We start from the raw sequence: 15,507 nt of genomic DNA on the forward strand, positions 1-15,507 counted from the left end.
CTACAGGACAGGTATAGCTGGTAGGAGGAGCCTACACTACTTCTCTGCCCTCTAATGGCAGGACCAATACTCAAGGTCTCTGCTGTATCCCTAAGGACGAGAAGTTGAAGTTTGTCTGCAGTCACCCCCACATACAGATGCATAGATATATATAACAAATTCCAGAAGCTTGGAAACAACCCTTACAAATTGGTAAGAAATAGTCAAAAATATTCATCCTTTAGGAAAATAGTTTATTGAGCTGCAAAGCAAAAACATCAGTCTTCCGACGGATCTTGGAATCTGGAGATTACTTCAAGTTTTGGATTCCTTGAAGTATCCACCCTTTTACATTTTTCTGTTGTGATACATCTCCATTCTCGGTGGAAAACCTTCCAGAGAGACTTCTAACCAGTGATCAGCCGTTTAACATGGGGCGTTTCCAGACTTCTGGAGAGTGGTATAATATATATTATATAGAATAGAGATCTACATCTCTCTCCCTGAGTGGGGGTAGAGTTTATTTTTTACTACGACGATCCTCCTATGTGCTTTTTGGATTTGGTGTTGCCATCACAATAGAAACACTTAAGTACATTGTACAGTTGTATTTAATAAAGTTTATATACATCAATCATTGGCTTTGTTTTCTATGGGATGGTAATGGTTTTGGCAATCATTCATAAGAGGTCTGCCTTTGCTAGGCTTTGTTACTTTCCTCATATAATGTCAAACCAGAACAGAGAAATTCTGAATCCTTGGTCTAGCTACTGTATGTAACCATATAAACCGCAGCGGTGTACAAGCGGTAATGGCTTATCGCACAGCCGAGCACTGCTTTCTGCTTCACACAGTAATAAAAAAAATGAAAATGACATTAAGGCTAATTGTACAGCAGTCCACACACTGGTATCATCGCATTTTCCCTTTCTTGAAACCGCTGCTCTTCCCCCTGCCAAAAGCAGATTTCTTCATCTGCTGCATCCTTTGCCGCGTTGTCCTTTTCAGCTTCTTCATTCCACCTTTCTGTAGGAAAAGCTGCTTTGCCTTTGCTTTCCTCTGTTTCAGGATCTGCTGCTTGTTCCGCAGCTCTGACTTGGGCTTGCCCCTAGGTCCTGTACTATCAGAACGAGGCGTTCCTTGGGAGCCCCTATGAGCACCTGCCAGAGACACAAGAAGTCAGATAGGGCAGCACAAAAATGGTTTGTTTCACTGTGCCTTCCTCATTATGCAATTAAGATATCCACATTTTCCTAGTAAAACTATATAAAAAAAAAAAAAAAATCTAAATTGCATTAAGAAGAATAATCCACGACCAAGTCACGGCTAAAACTCTCGTTTTCTCGCTCATTCACACAGCTGAGTGCGGCGTATATACACAACAGCTTGGAATTCCTTCGACCACATAAATTCTTCAATTGGCTCAATAGAGCCAGCTGACATAGTTTAACAGTGCTAGCCGCTGCTAAACTCCTTCCCATTCCCTTTGCCAGCAGGTCTCATAGAAGCCCATCTTTTTCTGGCCACGTCAAAACAACGTCCGGCGTATTTTGCCACCGCTGCTTTATCTTAGCCGGCCAAACTTTTTTACACCACTAATAGTCGGCCATGTGAATGAATGCATTGGAGTTCAATGCTTCACATGGTCGCGTTGTTTTATCACGGCTAAACTAGCCAGGTTCACCCCACCATTTATACTGCCAGGTGAGATGACGGAGTAGACTTTTGCATGTCTTGTGCTCTAGATTTTGGCACATTGACTCATCAGAGAAGTATTAAATTGCTGAATACAGGATTTATTAAACATGCAGCTCTTAAAGAGACAGCAAAAGCTTTTCAAAACTATGGAAGTATCTGATATCCAAGGGGGTCCCAGTGTTCAACAAACTAATAAGATGCACTATTGTGGGGAGAGGAGAGGAAAAAGAACCTCACCAATTATAATATATTCCACCTAAATATACAGTAAACCTATAAGGTTTCACATTATATACCTCTTCCCTTCCGATGTGGTTTTCCAGTAGGTCTGTCTTCATCCTCTTCAGAATCTTGATCATCAATCTTATATTTCTTCTTCCAATCTTGATATCTAGTTAGAGTAAAGGAATAAAAACAAACTCTGCATATCTAAATGCAGAAGGTATAGGATATACCTGGTTTATAAACTTTTTTTTTTTTTTTGCTTTTACTTTTGATCATATGTATCTTTCCTGCTTAATGGCAGCAGCATGTATAACAGAAAGTGAGTGAAAGTCCAAAAGGATACATGTTAGTTTTATAGGAGCTGCTAATGACCCGTCCGCTCTCGGTCTTGATCTTCTTGGTATCTTTATGTCCTCCTGCTCCCACAAACTTCTTTTTCTTTCTATCCCTAAAGTTGGAGTAGAGAAGATCATATTAGGCATTAGTGTACCTTGACGCCACCAGAAGCTAGGAGTTTGACAGGAGAAACGCCCCTCTCTCACACCCCTAGCTCCCAATAGGGTGAAGGCACAAAAGGTACTCAGTTATTAGCCGTACATTATAATCTGTAAATGCTGGCTTGTTACTGCTGTAACATGGCAACATTTGCATGTCATAATGTAAGGCTAATAACTGTAGTAACCGTGAGTGTAACTCTGCAGCGGTGAAAATCAAATTTGTGGAGACACTGCAGCGTTTTTCTGGCCCGTTTGGGCGCCATTTAAGCCAAGGCTGATGCTCTGCCGCCCGCTCACCCATCTGTTCTGCCCGACGCCTCTGTCCCCTCCGCTTTGGCATAACGCTTTTGCCCCAGGCGACGTTTGTGATTTGTGTCGCGGCGGCCGCATCAGTGGCCTGTGTACGCGGCTCCCGGCTTATGTGTGCACCCCATGCCGCCAACGGCACGCAGCGCTTCCACAGTGAGGGGACTTCATGACAGCTGCCGCTGGGGAATCCACTTTTTCCTGCCAGTGGTTATACAGTAACAAAGGCTTCCACCTTCTGCCCCGCCGCCACAGCCGATGCTGCCGGCCAAGGCACTTGTTTCTTGGGGTTTCTCGGCTGCAGCGCCGGCGGCCGCAGTTTTGGATTCTCTATTTTTACTGTAGTGCCCATGCAGGACCTGGGAACTCTCCCCCTCTGCAGCCAGTCACGTTGAGGGGGCGTCACCCCCCTTTCAATCTGGACTCCACCAGGAACTCCTGGTGGCGTCAAGATACACTAATACCATCATATTATACCTCCAGTTCTCCATAATGTGTTTTAATAACCTTTAAACGAATTTTCCAGGGAAAATACTATTGATGATTGAAATCTCTGCTTCAACCTCTGTGTTGTGGCCGACGCTTGTAACTGCAGGCATGGTTCTTATTGAAATCTACGTAAGCCGTGCCTGTAGTTACAAGCGCCGGTCACTACTCAAAGGTTGATATGGAGACTTCTGCTCCGCCCCCTGTGTAATTGCGGCGCTGTCAGCAGGCGCACAATTAGCTGATCAGTTGGACCCCAGCTGATCAACTATTGATAATATATCTGGAGGAGAGATCTGGAGGGGAGACCATCAGTAGTATTTTCTCCAGAAAAACCCTTTAATTACCATTGAGAGATTAATGCATAAATATTCAACATACATTTTCCAAATTCCCTTCTGTCCTTTGTGCATGTGACCACAAACTCACCACTTCATGACATGCTTAGTCTTCCTGAGATCCTGCGTCTGGTCACCTAGTAAATCCAGTTCTGCCCCTGCAGCTGCTTGCTCAAAGCTGTTGCCGGCAACGCTTAGTCTGTACATTAAAACAGATAAATATACATGAACTAGGAGAACATCCAATAAAGCAGACCGTTCCACAAGTAAAAAAACTCATCCATACAGAAGTCAAGCTTTAAGAAGCCAAAAGTCACAAACCACTCCGAAACATAATTTGATGCCACTTACCCCCGCTCACTCTCAAAGTCTTTAGGTCGGTATGGGACGTAATATTCTGAATCCTGAGAAACTGCTTTCTTCTTCTTCTTTTCATTCTCACCTCTATCTTCCCTCTTCCTCTTGCCAAGTACTTGTGAAAAGACTCCCTGATACAGAGATAGCACAACCTCATGTAAGTGTAACAAACAGCAGTACTAACCCATCCTTGGTCAAGGCGATCCAGCACTGCGGTGCCACATTTGTCCTGGTCTCTGTCAGGCAACTACTGCCTGCCTGTCAGGGGTCGATATTCTCGCTCTTCAAAACATCCTGGCATAATGGCACCCAGGATGTGAGTGCTATGATGCCAGGAAAACGGGTGGCAACGCTGCGGCCTCTGATTGGCAGGCAGTAGTCACCTGACTTCCATCATTAATAAATACCGGGACAAACACGGGTCTGCAACGCTGGCTTGCCACTGCAGAGGACAAGTACTCTTGTATTTGTTATTTCACACATCTTTACTTGCTATTACATGTTCAAAAATGTAGCCACAGAACCCCTTTATTAAAACGATTAGCTTTAATTTGAGAGGTCTTTAAGAGGAGCCGTCGGCCTTTGCTGCCATGTCTGTCTTCGTGAAGAATTGTATTCTCTGTGAAACAATCATTTTGGAGCATCTCTGCCTATAATTTTATATGGTGTTGTTCCTCCTAACTGGGTATTAGCAGTTCAATGGGTGTCACTATACAGTATGCCACTACATTGCCCAGTCAGTACCAGTCTATGTAGGCGTTGAAAGGAGAAATAACAGAGGAACAAGCAAGACTTAGAGGTATGAGCACGGATGCTCCAAAATTGTTACTTCATGGAGAATCCAAGTATTTACTAAAGTAGGCAAGTCAATAGAGCTGACAGATCATCTTTAAATGGGATTTGTCCAGAAACCTAATCCTAATTAAATGATTAGGCAATTCCTCACAAAAGTTACATATTTTGTAAATTGAAGGTAATGAAATAAAATGCAGCCTTTCTAAGTTTCAGCAGTCCAATTGCGATTCTCTGTTGCCCTTGGACCAGAGCAAGGGGCGCTCTTCTATCTATGATAATTATAGGTTGTGTCAGTGGATGGCGTTTCCTAAGGTTGGGACATCGACACAAAAATATCGATAGTATCAACTATCGCTAAACAAACTATGGATTATTGTAAAATATCGGTGGAAAACTATTGATATTTCAATATATCGACTTTTTTAAATGCTGTATAAAAATAAAAACAGGTCTAGGGTTAATAAAAGCAACCGAAATCAACAAAAAAAAAATATAGTTTTCTTTTAAAACTTTAAACTGTTAAATTTATTATTAGCTTCTAACTACTAATAACATCATGAAAATAGATTAAAGTTACAAATGAAAATAAAAAATGACAGATGAAACATAAAAGGAGGTATATGAAGAGAAGTTTTTCATCATTGGCCCCAATAATCGTTATCTAATGAGCCAAGAAACATTAATTTGCTCGCATGCTCTTCGTTTGAAATGCTCCTTCCAGCAGACATAATTTCACCAGCTTGGCCGGGAGTGCAGAAAGATGATTGGAGGTAAACACACTGAAATAAGGACCTGCCAACTACAAGGAAGCCAGAGGATGGGCGCTGGACCTGACGGGATGTAAGCATGATCTGTTTTTTTTTTGTTGGGCTGCGTGCCCTGCATTTTTTCAAGTTGCCGCTGAGGGACCAACAGTCTCCATGGCAACTTTTAAACAATGCAGGTCCTGGTAACGCGAACGCAGTGCCCCGAACGCAATTCTAATTCCGTTAGACGGGTCTCCTATCTTTTCTATGGGCACTGCATTCGCATTAGACACTGAAAGCACGACATGTCTCGTCTCCTTTTCTGGACGCGACCTTCATGCATTCAGTGCAGCCCTCCATCTTTCATTTAGAAAGCATTGCCCACAGCTATGGCGTTAGACAAGCGCTCAGAGCCTTCGTCTAACGCGATGAACAAACGCATGTGGAAGAGGGGCCTAAGACCCCACTTTTTCTGAGAGTCGTTTTGCCTGGAGCAAACCTTATTGGTGACAAAGAGTCACCTCACACTTTCCAAAAGTTTCTAGAACTTGTTTATAAGTTCATTAGTGTCTAAAGCAAAACTACATCCTGCACAACACAAAGGGAAGGGCGTAATGTAAAGAAAGAATATAAGGTCACTACTAATGACTCACTAGACAAGACGCATTTCTTCTTTAAAAAAAAACAACCAAAAAACGATATTATATCATGATAACAATATCGATGAAAGGTATCGCCAAAGCATTAGCGATATATCGGTTTTCTATGTCCCAACCTTAGCGTTTCCCCCCTCGTGAATGTGCCTTGTCTGCATTTACACCATTTCCCTGCCCAGCAGCAGACATTTGGAAAGGCTGGGCATGAATTTAGAGAAAGATCATGGCTATTCAGACAGGATGTGGTCTAACAAGCAGAGCTAAGGAGCGTGTTCTGCAGACCAGAAGAATTCCGGGGAGTGTATTCTGCCACGCATAGTTGTGATCATGCGACCACTTGCTCCATGCTTACCCACAGATTTGCTGGGAGAAAGATCTGAAGTGCATGGGGCTATATTGGTAAGATGTGACGTGCAGGGGACCAGAGGCCAAATGTATGAAAATATGTAAGGTGGCTGAAAATGTTATTGACCACGTTAGCAATTCAGGAGTATTAGGAAATGAGCAGTAAGGATTGTGATTATATTCAGTGTTTCTATTGTGCAAAAGTAGCAAAACAAGAAAAGCCATATAAATTTGGGATCGGCATAATCATGCTGAGTAAAGCTATCCTGTCATTTATACAGCTCAGTAAACACGGCAAATACACATGCCAATAGTAAAGAAAAAGGCGGACACATCTATGTAGAAACTAAGATGATATAGCTTTCGGGATGTAGCAGTTGAAAAAAATAAAATTGCTTTGTCCTCAAGGCCGAAAATAGCTACGTTCTCAAGGGGTTAAAAAGAACACTTTTCTTTTAAATTAATTACATCCTAGCAATTCCATCTTAATATCGTCCTCTCCAGTTTCAGAAGCATGCAGAAAAATGCGCAGACTGATAAACGATGTGGATACATTTTTATCATTCACTTATTACTAGTGTTCCTTTAAACACTGTCTTGTTGGTTACCTCAATGCTTTCTTCTGCGCTATCCTGGATGGGTTCAACATTGGTTTTGGCACTAGGAACAGACTGCAGTGTATTCTTCACTTTCTCATCTTGCAGCCGCTGGAACTTGGTGATAACTTTTAAATCACGACTGCGTTTTGCTCGCATCACCTCACTTGCAGGGGTCTTGTTACTGGCATTTATCTCAAAGATGGTCTGAAGGTGCAAAATAAGCCTTATATTAGCTACTCACGGGAGGTTAAAGTAACATTGCATCACACAAGACAAGAGGAAAGGCCATATTCTGTATCACTAACCGCCTTGGATTTATAAGATTTAATGCAGTCCACAAATTTCAATCTCTGCATTTCTTCTCCACCAAGTCGAGACCCTGGAAAGAAAGTAGTTGTTCAGAATTTCAGAGAGTTATCGGCATATCCACTGGTTATGCCATAAAAGTCTGATAGCGGTGTGTGCCCCACCTGTGGGATCCACAGCTATAATGGACCGGCTGTATACAGTAGCCAGGGAGTGGTTAGGAGTTACACAAGAATAGTTCAGCGAGTTATCTTATGCAGTTTCTATAGGTACCGTAAATGTAAATGAGTTATGTAGTACAGAACATGCTCTGCTTTCTCCGTACCCTTGGCCACTCTGGCTGCAGCTTACAAAGGAATATTCCAAATCACAGTCATAATGGGCCAACATGGAAACACTCCTATAGGCCTCATGCACACAGCATGCATGGATTTCCACCGAGGATGACCTGTGAGTCATTGCGGAAAGTAATTTACAAAACTTGCGGGCAATCGCGGATTCAATTGTTCTTCCATGCGGATGTACAGCGGATCATCCAAATGGGGGGGGGGGGGGGGAAGTAGGGGAGAAAAAAAAACCACAACATGCTAACCCAATGGTGCCTCCCCCCCCCCCCTGCCTGGTGTACAAGCAACCTGATAAATATCCACCTACAAATCTGCAATGCATCCGCAATTTAACTGCGGATCAAACACTTCCATAGAGATTAATGGAGCCCGTCTGTGTGGAATCTGCGCTAAAATGGAGCAAGCTGCGATTTATTTTCCACTCGCGGAATCAGCAAATGAAATCTGCATGTGTGCGTAAGGCCTTAACATGGAAAAGAAAAAAGTTGCAAATATTTAAGAAAGCATTACATATCAAAAAAAGGGCCGATAACACTCACAGAAGAGGGGGTGGACACCCAGTTGAGTGTAATTGGCTGCTTTGACTCTCTTTATGGACTCGGGAGCAGGAGCTGGTCTAGATTTGCTGTATTGTATATATGCATTCTCAGCCACGCGATGGAGGTTTTGCAGATCCAAAGACCTTTCACGGTCTGTGATGAGCAATGCATCTTCATCATCTATCAAGCTTTGTGGTACTCGTCCCATGACGCCATCTGTGTCTACTTCTGTAAAGAAGTAAAGAATGATAAGCTACAACTTCCAAAGCTTTTCTCAAATTAGCAAACACTAGAGCCTGCTATATACCTGAATAAATCTCTGGATCGCCTGCCAGTTTCAAGGGCCTTCCCACGAAGAGGTGCAGATCGTATACATATGGAGTTTCATCTGGCGCTACAAGGGAATACGCCGTCCCACTCCGACCTGCTCTAGCCACACGACCTGATTAACCGAAAGAGCAAAAGGTAAGAAAACACCTAAAAATAGAAGGAGTACATTATAGCTTAGAAATCATTGCATCTTACCGACACGATGGAGGAAAAGCTTGGCCTTAGGTGGAAAATTGTAATTAATTACGTTGTCCAACATCGGTATATCTATGCCACGAGCAGCCACATCAGTGACCAAGAGAGCACGAACTTTCCCATGCAGGAATAGGCCCAGGTTTATCTTCCTAGCGGTTTGATCAAGAGCACTGTATATGTGGGAACAGGGAATACCCTGCATGTCAAGCAGCTGGGGGAGCACAATAGATAGAATCAACTCAGCAGAATTAGCTTGATGCTCAGTTATACAATTTACACATTTGGCATTAGCCAATCACAGCCATTCATGACATTGAATGGCTGTGATTGGCTAACGCCAGACTAAGTTAGCCAATCAGAGCATTAGCTTTCTGGAGGCGGGGCACTCAAGCCCCACTTGCAGAAAGCAATGCTCTGCTGGCGTGCACGAGAGAGCGACAGCCTGCAGCAGCGCCGCCGGAGGTGAGTATTGATTTATTTTTTTCACACTGTATTCCCGGCATATAAGACGAAAAGTTGGGGGTTGTCTTATACCCTGGAAAATACGGTACTCCTAACGACTTATCACCGTGCAATATAGAACAATAAAGCAAACATGAAAACCCGATTATTTTTTTTTTATTTTATCCCCAACTTTAAAGATCTACAATTTTATTTTGCCATCAACAGCCTTATGATGGCTTGTCATTTGCAAGACTCAATTCTCAATGGTCCCATGTAATGTACCATAAAACGTATTGTATAGCCTAAACGTTAAAAAGTGGGGTAAAACAGAAAACTAACATAATTGCACTATTGTTTCGTGTTTTGTTTTTACAGCATGCAAAATGCAGAAAAAAGACAAATTCACTTTGTTCCACTTCAAAAATGAAAACCACTTTATGGAAAAGAAGTAAAATTGCATTTCTGTCGCCATATTCGGAGACCCATCATTTTTTGTTTTGTTTTATTGATTGTGCAGTGTGACGGCTTGTTTTTTTGCAGAATGAGCTGTAGTTGCAATTGGCAGGGCTTAATAAGCCCCCTCTTCCCCGCGCTACCTCACGTAAAGTTACATCATAGGCCGTGAAGGGGGTTAAATGGTCACTAACTTTTCAAACAACTTGTGCTAATATGATGGACATTGAAATGCAGTTTTGCTAGTTACTTTATTTACCTAAAATGACATTTTTGTCCTTAATAGAAAAACAAACAAACAAAAAAAAAAAAAACACAGCTCTAAAATGCTGGCAACTATTGGATCTCCTCTTCCTCTTAGCGATGCAACATTGTTACAAAATGCATGTATGTGAAGCCCGTAGTTTCCAATGGGTTCTTTCAGGCTACAAAACATCTCTTATGTGAAAGAGCCCATTGTAAACCATGGGCTTCACATACATGCGTTTTGTAGCGATGTCGCACCTTCACAAAATCTCACGATTTTGTAGCCCGTGTGATAGAGTCCTTAAGGGCAGAGAGGAGGGAGCCGGAAGAGACAGGCACATCCAAATGTATTGCAGAAGTTAATGGCGAGTTGTCTACTGCTGTTTATTCACATCTCCATTGCTCAGTAATGCTACATCACTACATGATGCTATCTGTGTGTGTGTGTTACGGTCAGCTAGAGACCAGGATCTGGATTTCTGTGTTCTATATATAAGGACATAAAACAGAGAATCAGACTCAAGCTGCGAAGAGGGATGGGGGAAAATGCAGGCTACAAGTCATGTTATGGCCAGAAACCGTGTTATTCCTCATGTACACAGACGTGACTGATTATTCTCAAAAGTTAGGTACGCTTTAAGACATTCATTTGCTAGCTGAAACGCTGACCCTTTTCATTGGGTTTTCCTAATTTACCTCCTTTAGGTACTCTGCATGGTGTTTGGTGGCCACAAAGATAACGGTTTGTTCCTGAGGCTTTACAATGCAGCGCAGCAGATGAAGGAGCACAGCCGGTTTATCCTCTGCACGCACATGTAAGAAGGACAGCTAAAATGGAAGACAAAAAAATAAGGATGAGCGCACGTGGCACGAGTATAGAACATTCACTATATGGTACTTGAAAAGGGTATTCCAGTTGTAAGTCAAGTTTTGACCCATCCACTGGATAGATCGTGGGAGCCCAACTGCTGGGACCCTCACTGATTTCGAGAATAGAGGATCCGGTGTCCCCTCTACTTCACCATTGTAGATGAAAGCTCCCATGTCTGTAGTGTAGTGAGGGAATGGAGCTGCTGGTTGCATGTGCGCAGTAGAGGGTCCATTCCTCCCAGTTGCACGACCCTTCATTCTTGGAGTCAGTGAGGGTCCCAGTGGTCGGATCCCCTCCAATCTATTTGTACCCTTCCAGTAGATAGGTGAAAGCTTGAAAAAAAATGACTTATAACCAGAATACTAAATAAGAGAAGACTTTACCGTCAACTGCTCACTTAGCTTAGAGTCAACATCTAGACGGATCAACACTGGTTCAGTGAGACCTATTATAAGTAAAGAATAAAAGAGAATGAAGAGTGATAACTGAAGTGTTGGAGACAATAAATGCTTGGCCTAATAGTGGACAAAATGTACTTGAGCAGCTCACCAGCACGTGCAAATTCTAGCAGCATCTTGGGAAGGGTTGCAGAGAAAAGCAACGTCTGCCGAGTGTCTGGAAGACGGGAAATAATTTCTTGCAACTGTTCAGCGAAGCCCATCTCAAACAGCCTGTCAGTGATAAGAAGTCAGGCAATGACCAGTCTATAATCGTCAATAGGGGGCAGTTGTGAAGATTTTGCAGACACAATACCAACTCACCGGTCTGCTTCATCAAAGACAACATATTCCACACTGCGCAGCTTCAGGTTCATTTCCACAGCTACATGCATAAGACGACCAGGTGTGGCAATAATTCTGCAGGACAATAAAACATAGTTCAGATGCTAGAACAGCAGCAAGCTAAAGGAAAAGATAAAAACACCAAGATGTGATGAACATGAGTCATCAATGATGCGCAAGGCAAAAACTCACATGTCAGGGTTTTCATGGAGAGCTGCAAACTGATCTTCCATCCTGAAATATAAAAGAAGGAATACTGAATGTATTTAGAAGAGTCCAGTCAAACAAAGCAATAGCACTATGTATAGTTGTACACAACAAAAGTTACAACCGTGACTATACTTTAAACAAAAAGACAACTACAGGCAAGACTAAATTACTGATCATACACGAGACAGCTGTCGGCCGACAGCCATCTCTCCCATTCCGCCGCATAAATATGCATGATGGATTTCACGAGGCATCCAGGTGCTCTCAATAGAGGAGGCTAGAAGATGCTGTCAGAAACTTCTAGTGGCGGCTTACCTCCCCAAGATGAAAAGGATCCAGCAGCTGATCGTTATCTACTCCGACTTCTACCCTTGATGGAGTCTGTTGTTCCCCATACACATTAGATGGTTGGCCAGGCCCACCTAAACTGGCGGCTGCAGCCAGAATACATTTAATGTGTATGGCCGGCTTTAGGGTGCCATTACATGAGCTCTATTAATACTCGTATAACAGTGTCAATTACTAGACTGCATCTGCAAGTGCAGCCCAGCAATTGTTGGGAAAAAAGGTGTACACTAGCTGCAGTTGCTAGCACCCACTTATTAGTTTTTACAGTAGCACTGCAAATGAAGATGGTTGTTCACTTACCTGTCTCCACCCAAGATAAGGGCGGTCTTCAAGCCAGTAAATTTTCCGAGCTGGAAGAGAAGGAAGGGTATTATACACATGAACAAAGCCGCATTAAAATATGCTACAATCAGAAATAAATGCAAATGTGACAGAAGAGACAGAGGAAGTGATCATTCAGAAGTCCTAGCAATGCTGTGTACCTCTTTAGTGAACTTGAGCGTCTGCAGAGCTAGCTCTCTAGTAGGCGACAAGATGAGCCCACGAACTCCGGTTTGCGCACTGTGAGCCTTGAGCTTCTCAAACATTGGGATCAAGAAGCAGGCAGTCTTCCCACTGCCAGTCCTAGCCATAGCAACCACATCTTTGCCATCCAGAATGACTGGGATTACCTAGTAAGAAGAGAATACATTTTATTAGCTGTGGGCATTGCAGGAGCTCAAAGATAAAGCACCAAGGAAGCAGGTTATGTTACACTCACCTTCCTCTGAATAGGTGTTGGCACCTTATAACCTTTCTTCATCACTCCTTTAAAGACAGGATAGCCAAGACCTAAACGGGAAAGAATAAAATGGAATTAAACAAAACATGGTACTAAAAGCAGAAAAACGAACATTCCCATATACACGTGTTCGTGCACAAAAATGTCTTAAAAGGGGTTGTCGTACAAATCCAATGTCCACTAAATAGGCGAGCAATGTCATCTGGAAAAACCCACCGCTTGAACCCTCACCTAATCACAATAAGTGCTCCTGCACGCTTGCGCGAGATCGGGCCGTGCTTCATGGCGTGATATTGCCCGTGCAATCCATGTGAAACCCCTGAATGCGAGGCGTTTTCATGTGAAAACAGCCTCGCATCACTGTGGGCTATCCCTTCACTGCTTTCAATGGGCATCATCAGCAGCGCCGGCCCCATTGAAAGCAATGGGAGAAAATCACGATCGATGTTCTCCCTTTGTTCTCAGTGGGGCTGGCGCGGCTGCTGCTGGCCCTATTGGGAACAAGGTGAACCGACAGCTTCGCATTCCTGCGGATCTGAGGGAATTCCCTACTGCAGCTGTCACAGCCATGGCAGGGGATCGCAATCTTCTTCCATTGTTTCTCCCAACGGCGGCGGTCCCGTTAGAAACAATGGGCGATATTGCAAAAAGAATGGACATGTTGGGATTTTTTTTTGCACATCGCATCGCAGGAGAGAAAACATAGCAAATGAGAATGAAACCATTGAAATTCATTGGTTTCATAATCATGCACTTTCATTCACTCTCGCATTGCGAGAAGATTGCCTGATTTTCTCACCAATGTGAAGGCCCCCAACAGTGATCCTTAGCCCACCCCTCCCCCACCTTCACTGCACAACCACAAGGAGGAGTAGTGTGAATGCAGCAGCAGTCAGACATGCACTCTGCCACTCCATTCATTGTCTTTTGGACTGACAACAGTCAAGCAGTGCATTCCGCTGCCCGAGCCAGTCCCATAAACCGAATGGCAGAGTACGTGCCCAACTGCTACCCCACTCGCAGCTTCTCCTCAATTCAGCGAGAAGGAACGGGGGGCTGGGAGCCTGAACGCAGTGATCAGTGATGTCCACATTTGTCACCTGCCTTGTGGATAGCGGATAGATATCGCCCCGCGACCTCTCTGCATACATACTCCGACGCTCCAGGACGTAAATGTACGTCCTGGAGCGGGAAGGGGTTAAGGGCCAGGTGTTATATAGCAGAGAACTGGCTTTAAAGGGGTTGTTCAGGACTCCTTTGATTTTCCTCTGTTGATGACCTGTGCCTGCAGCAGGGGTAGAGCTGGTAGGAGGGACTAAGTCTTTCTTTGCTTGGTGTCACCTCCTCGTGGCTGAAGCCATGTCCCCCAGTGATACGGACGAGAATCTTATGTGATCATAGATGTGGTCTGCCCATGACGTACCCATAGACTGGAAACCTCCAGATTTCTTTTTCTTCTTGTTTTGAGCTCGGACCAACTGTCTAGTATCCAGCTCCGTGTCCGAGCCCTCGTCTGCTGCCGGGAATGATGGGAGATGCTAAAAGGGGAAAATAATAATTAGTTACCTACGTTTAAAAACAATTAAACAGGCATATTCTTGGAGGTCAGCCTCATGCAAACAGCCAAACTATGGCTCGCTGTTGTATGGAGCCACAACACATGCCCATAGGGGTACAAAGAGCCTTCCTGTACTCATACAGACCCCACGAACACATCCCAGCAGTGCGTCGGTGGCCTGACCATTACATCACCTGTGCAATACTCTGCCCACCTCCGGACCCCGCAGCAAATACTGCCCATAGGACATGCTATGCAAAACACTTCTCCACGCCCAAAAGCGGAAATCAACGGGTATTTTCCGCTCGCGGAGGGGGAAAAAAACAGCATGACCTATTCTTGTGCGAGGCTCACACGGACGGCTTCCACTGCAGTCAATGGAGGCTGCTCGCCCCGTGGTGATTTGCGAAATCGCGTCATTCTCTGCACTGCGCATGTGTTGCGGTGCGCCAGCGGGCACATCCGCAGCACAGAGACATTACACAGGTATGCGGGGGGCACCGCCGGGGCACAGGGTCTAATTCCACTGCAAGATCCCGCAGTGATATGACCCGGCCGTGGGCATTTGGCCATAAAAAAGCCGCAGCCGCTTCTTCTGCGCAGACGCTACGCTGTGCGTATATCTGCACGGAATACCGCTTGCATCCGAGAACATTCACATTAGTGCGATATCTGTGTGCGCTTCTCTAGCGGATGCCCCGCTGTCACACATGAGGACGGGTGCCCGTTAGGACATTTCTGTGCACTCCCAATCCCCGTGTCCGCTCACCACCTCATCCTGCTCCGGGACTCCGGCGCTGACATCAAACTCCCCGGTGTCGCTGTCCCCTCCCGCTTCATCCCGTTGCTTCCTCGCCCGCGCTCCCTTGCGCTTCTTCTGCGCCATGTTCCCCAGCGACCCTCACACACGTGTCCCCGGCAGCCGGAAAAGGCGCGTCACTTCCGGGACCGCACCATTACCCCCACAGGGGGAGCTGCTATTCTCTTAGCATAGTTTATTTCTCTATAAACGCGTTCTCGGGTTTCCGCGCTACCGGTATATGTAATGAGCACAGAGGGCTAGATAAGGG

General features: G+C 44.4%; 1 protein-coding gene across 3 annotated transcripts; it reads right to left on the reverse strand.

Annotated features, from left to right (window-relative positions):
* Window positions 1–212: 212 nt before the first annotated feature.
* On the reverse strand, window positions 213–15,353 carry DDX54 (DEAD-box helicase 54). Of its 3 annotated transcripts, none has more exons than XM_066603820.1 (20): window positions 15,210–15,353; window positions 14,303–14,417; window positions 12,859–12,929; window positions 12,581–12,769; window positions 12,399–12,448; window positions 11,733–11,774; window positions 11,520–11,615; window positions 11,308–11,429; window positions 11,142–11,203; window positions 10,584–10,715; window positions 8,745–8,955; window positions 8,527–8,661; window positions 8,220–8,447; window positions 7,333–7,406; window positions 7,037–7,231; window positions 3,881–4,017; window positions 3,621–3,728; window positions 2,246–2,350; window positions 1,974–2,068; window positions 213–1,139 (listed from the first exon to the last, which is right to left on the reverse strand). In XM_066603820.1, exons 1-20 carry the CDS (start codon window positions 15,321–15,323, stop codon window positions 892–894), a joined length of 2,529 nt encoding a protein of 842 aa, XP_066459917.1. In that variant the 5' UTR covers window positions 15,324–15,353; the 3' UTR covers window positions 213–891. The 3 variants fall into 3 exon arrangements, with proteins under 3 accessions (XP_066459917.1, XP_066459918.1, XP_066459916.1); XM_066603821.1 differs by having other exon boundaries at window positions 8,220–8,444; window positions 15,207–15,353; XM_066603819.1 differs by having other exon boundaries at window positions 15,207–15,353.
* Window positions 15,354–15,507: the final 154 nt, after the last annotated feature.

Source organism: Eleutherodactylus coqui, chromosome 5 (genome assembly GCF_035609145.1).
Source record: "Eleutherodactylus coqui strain aEleCoq1 chromosome 5, aEleCoq1.hap1, whole genome shotgun sequence".
NCBI classification, from domain to species: Eukaryota; Metazoa; Chordata; class Amphibia; order Anura; family Eleutherodactylidae; genus Eleutherodactylus; species Eleutherodactylus coqui.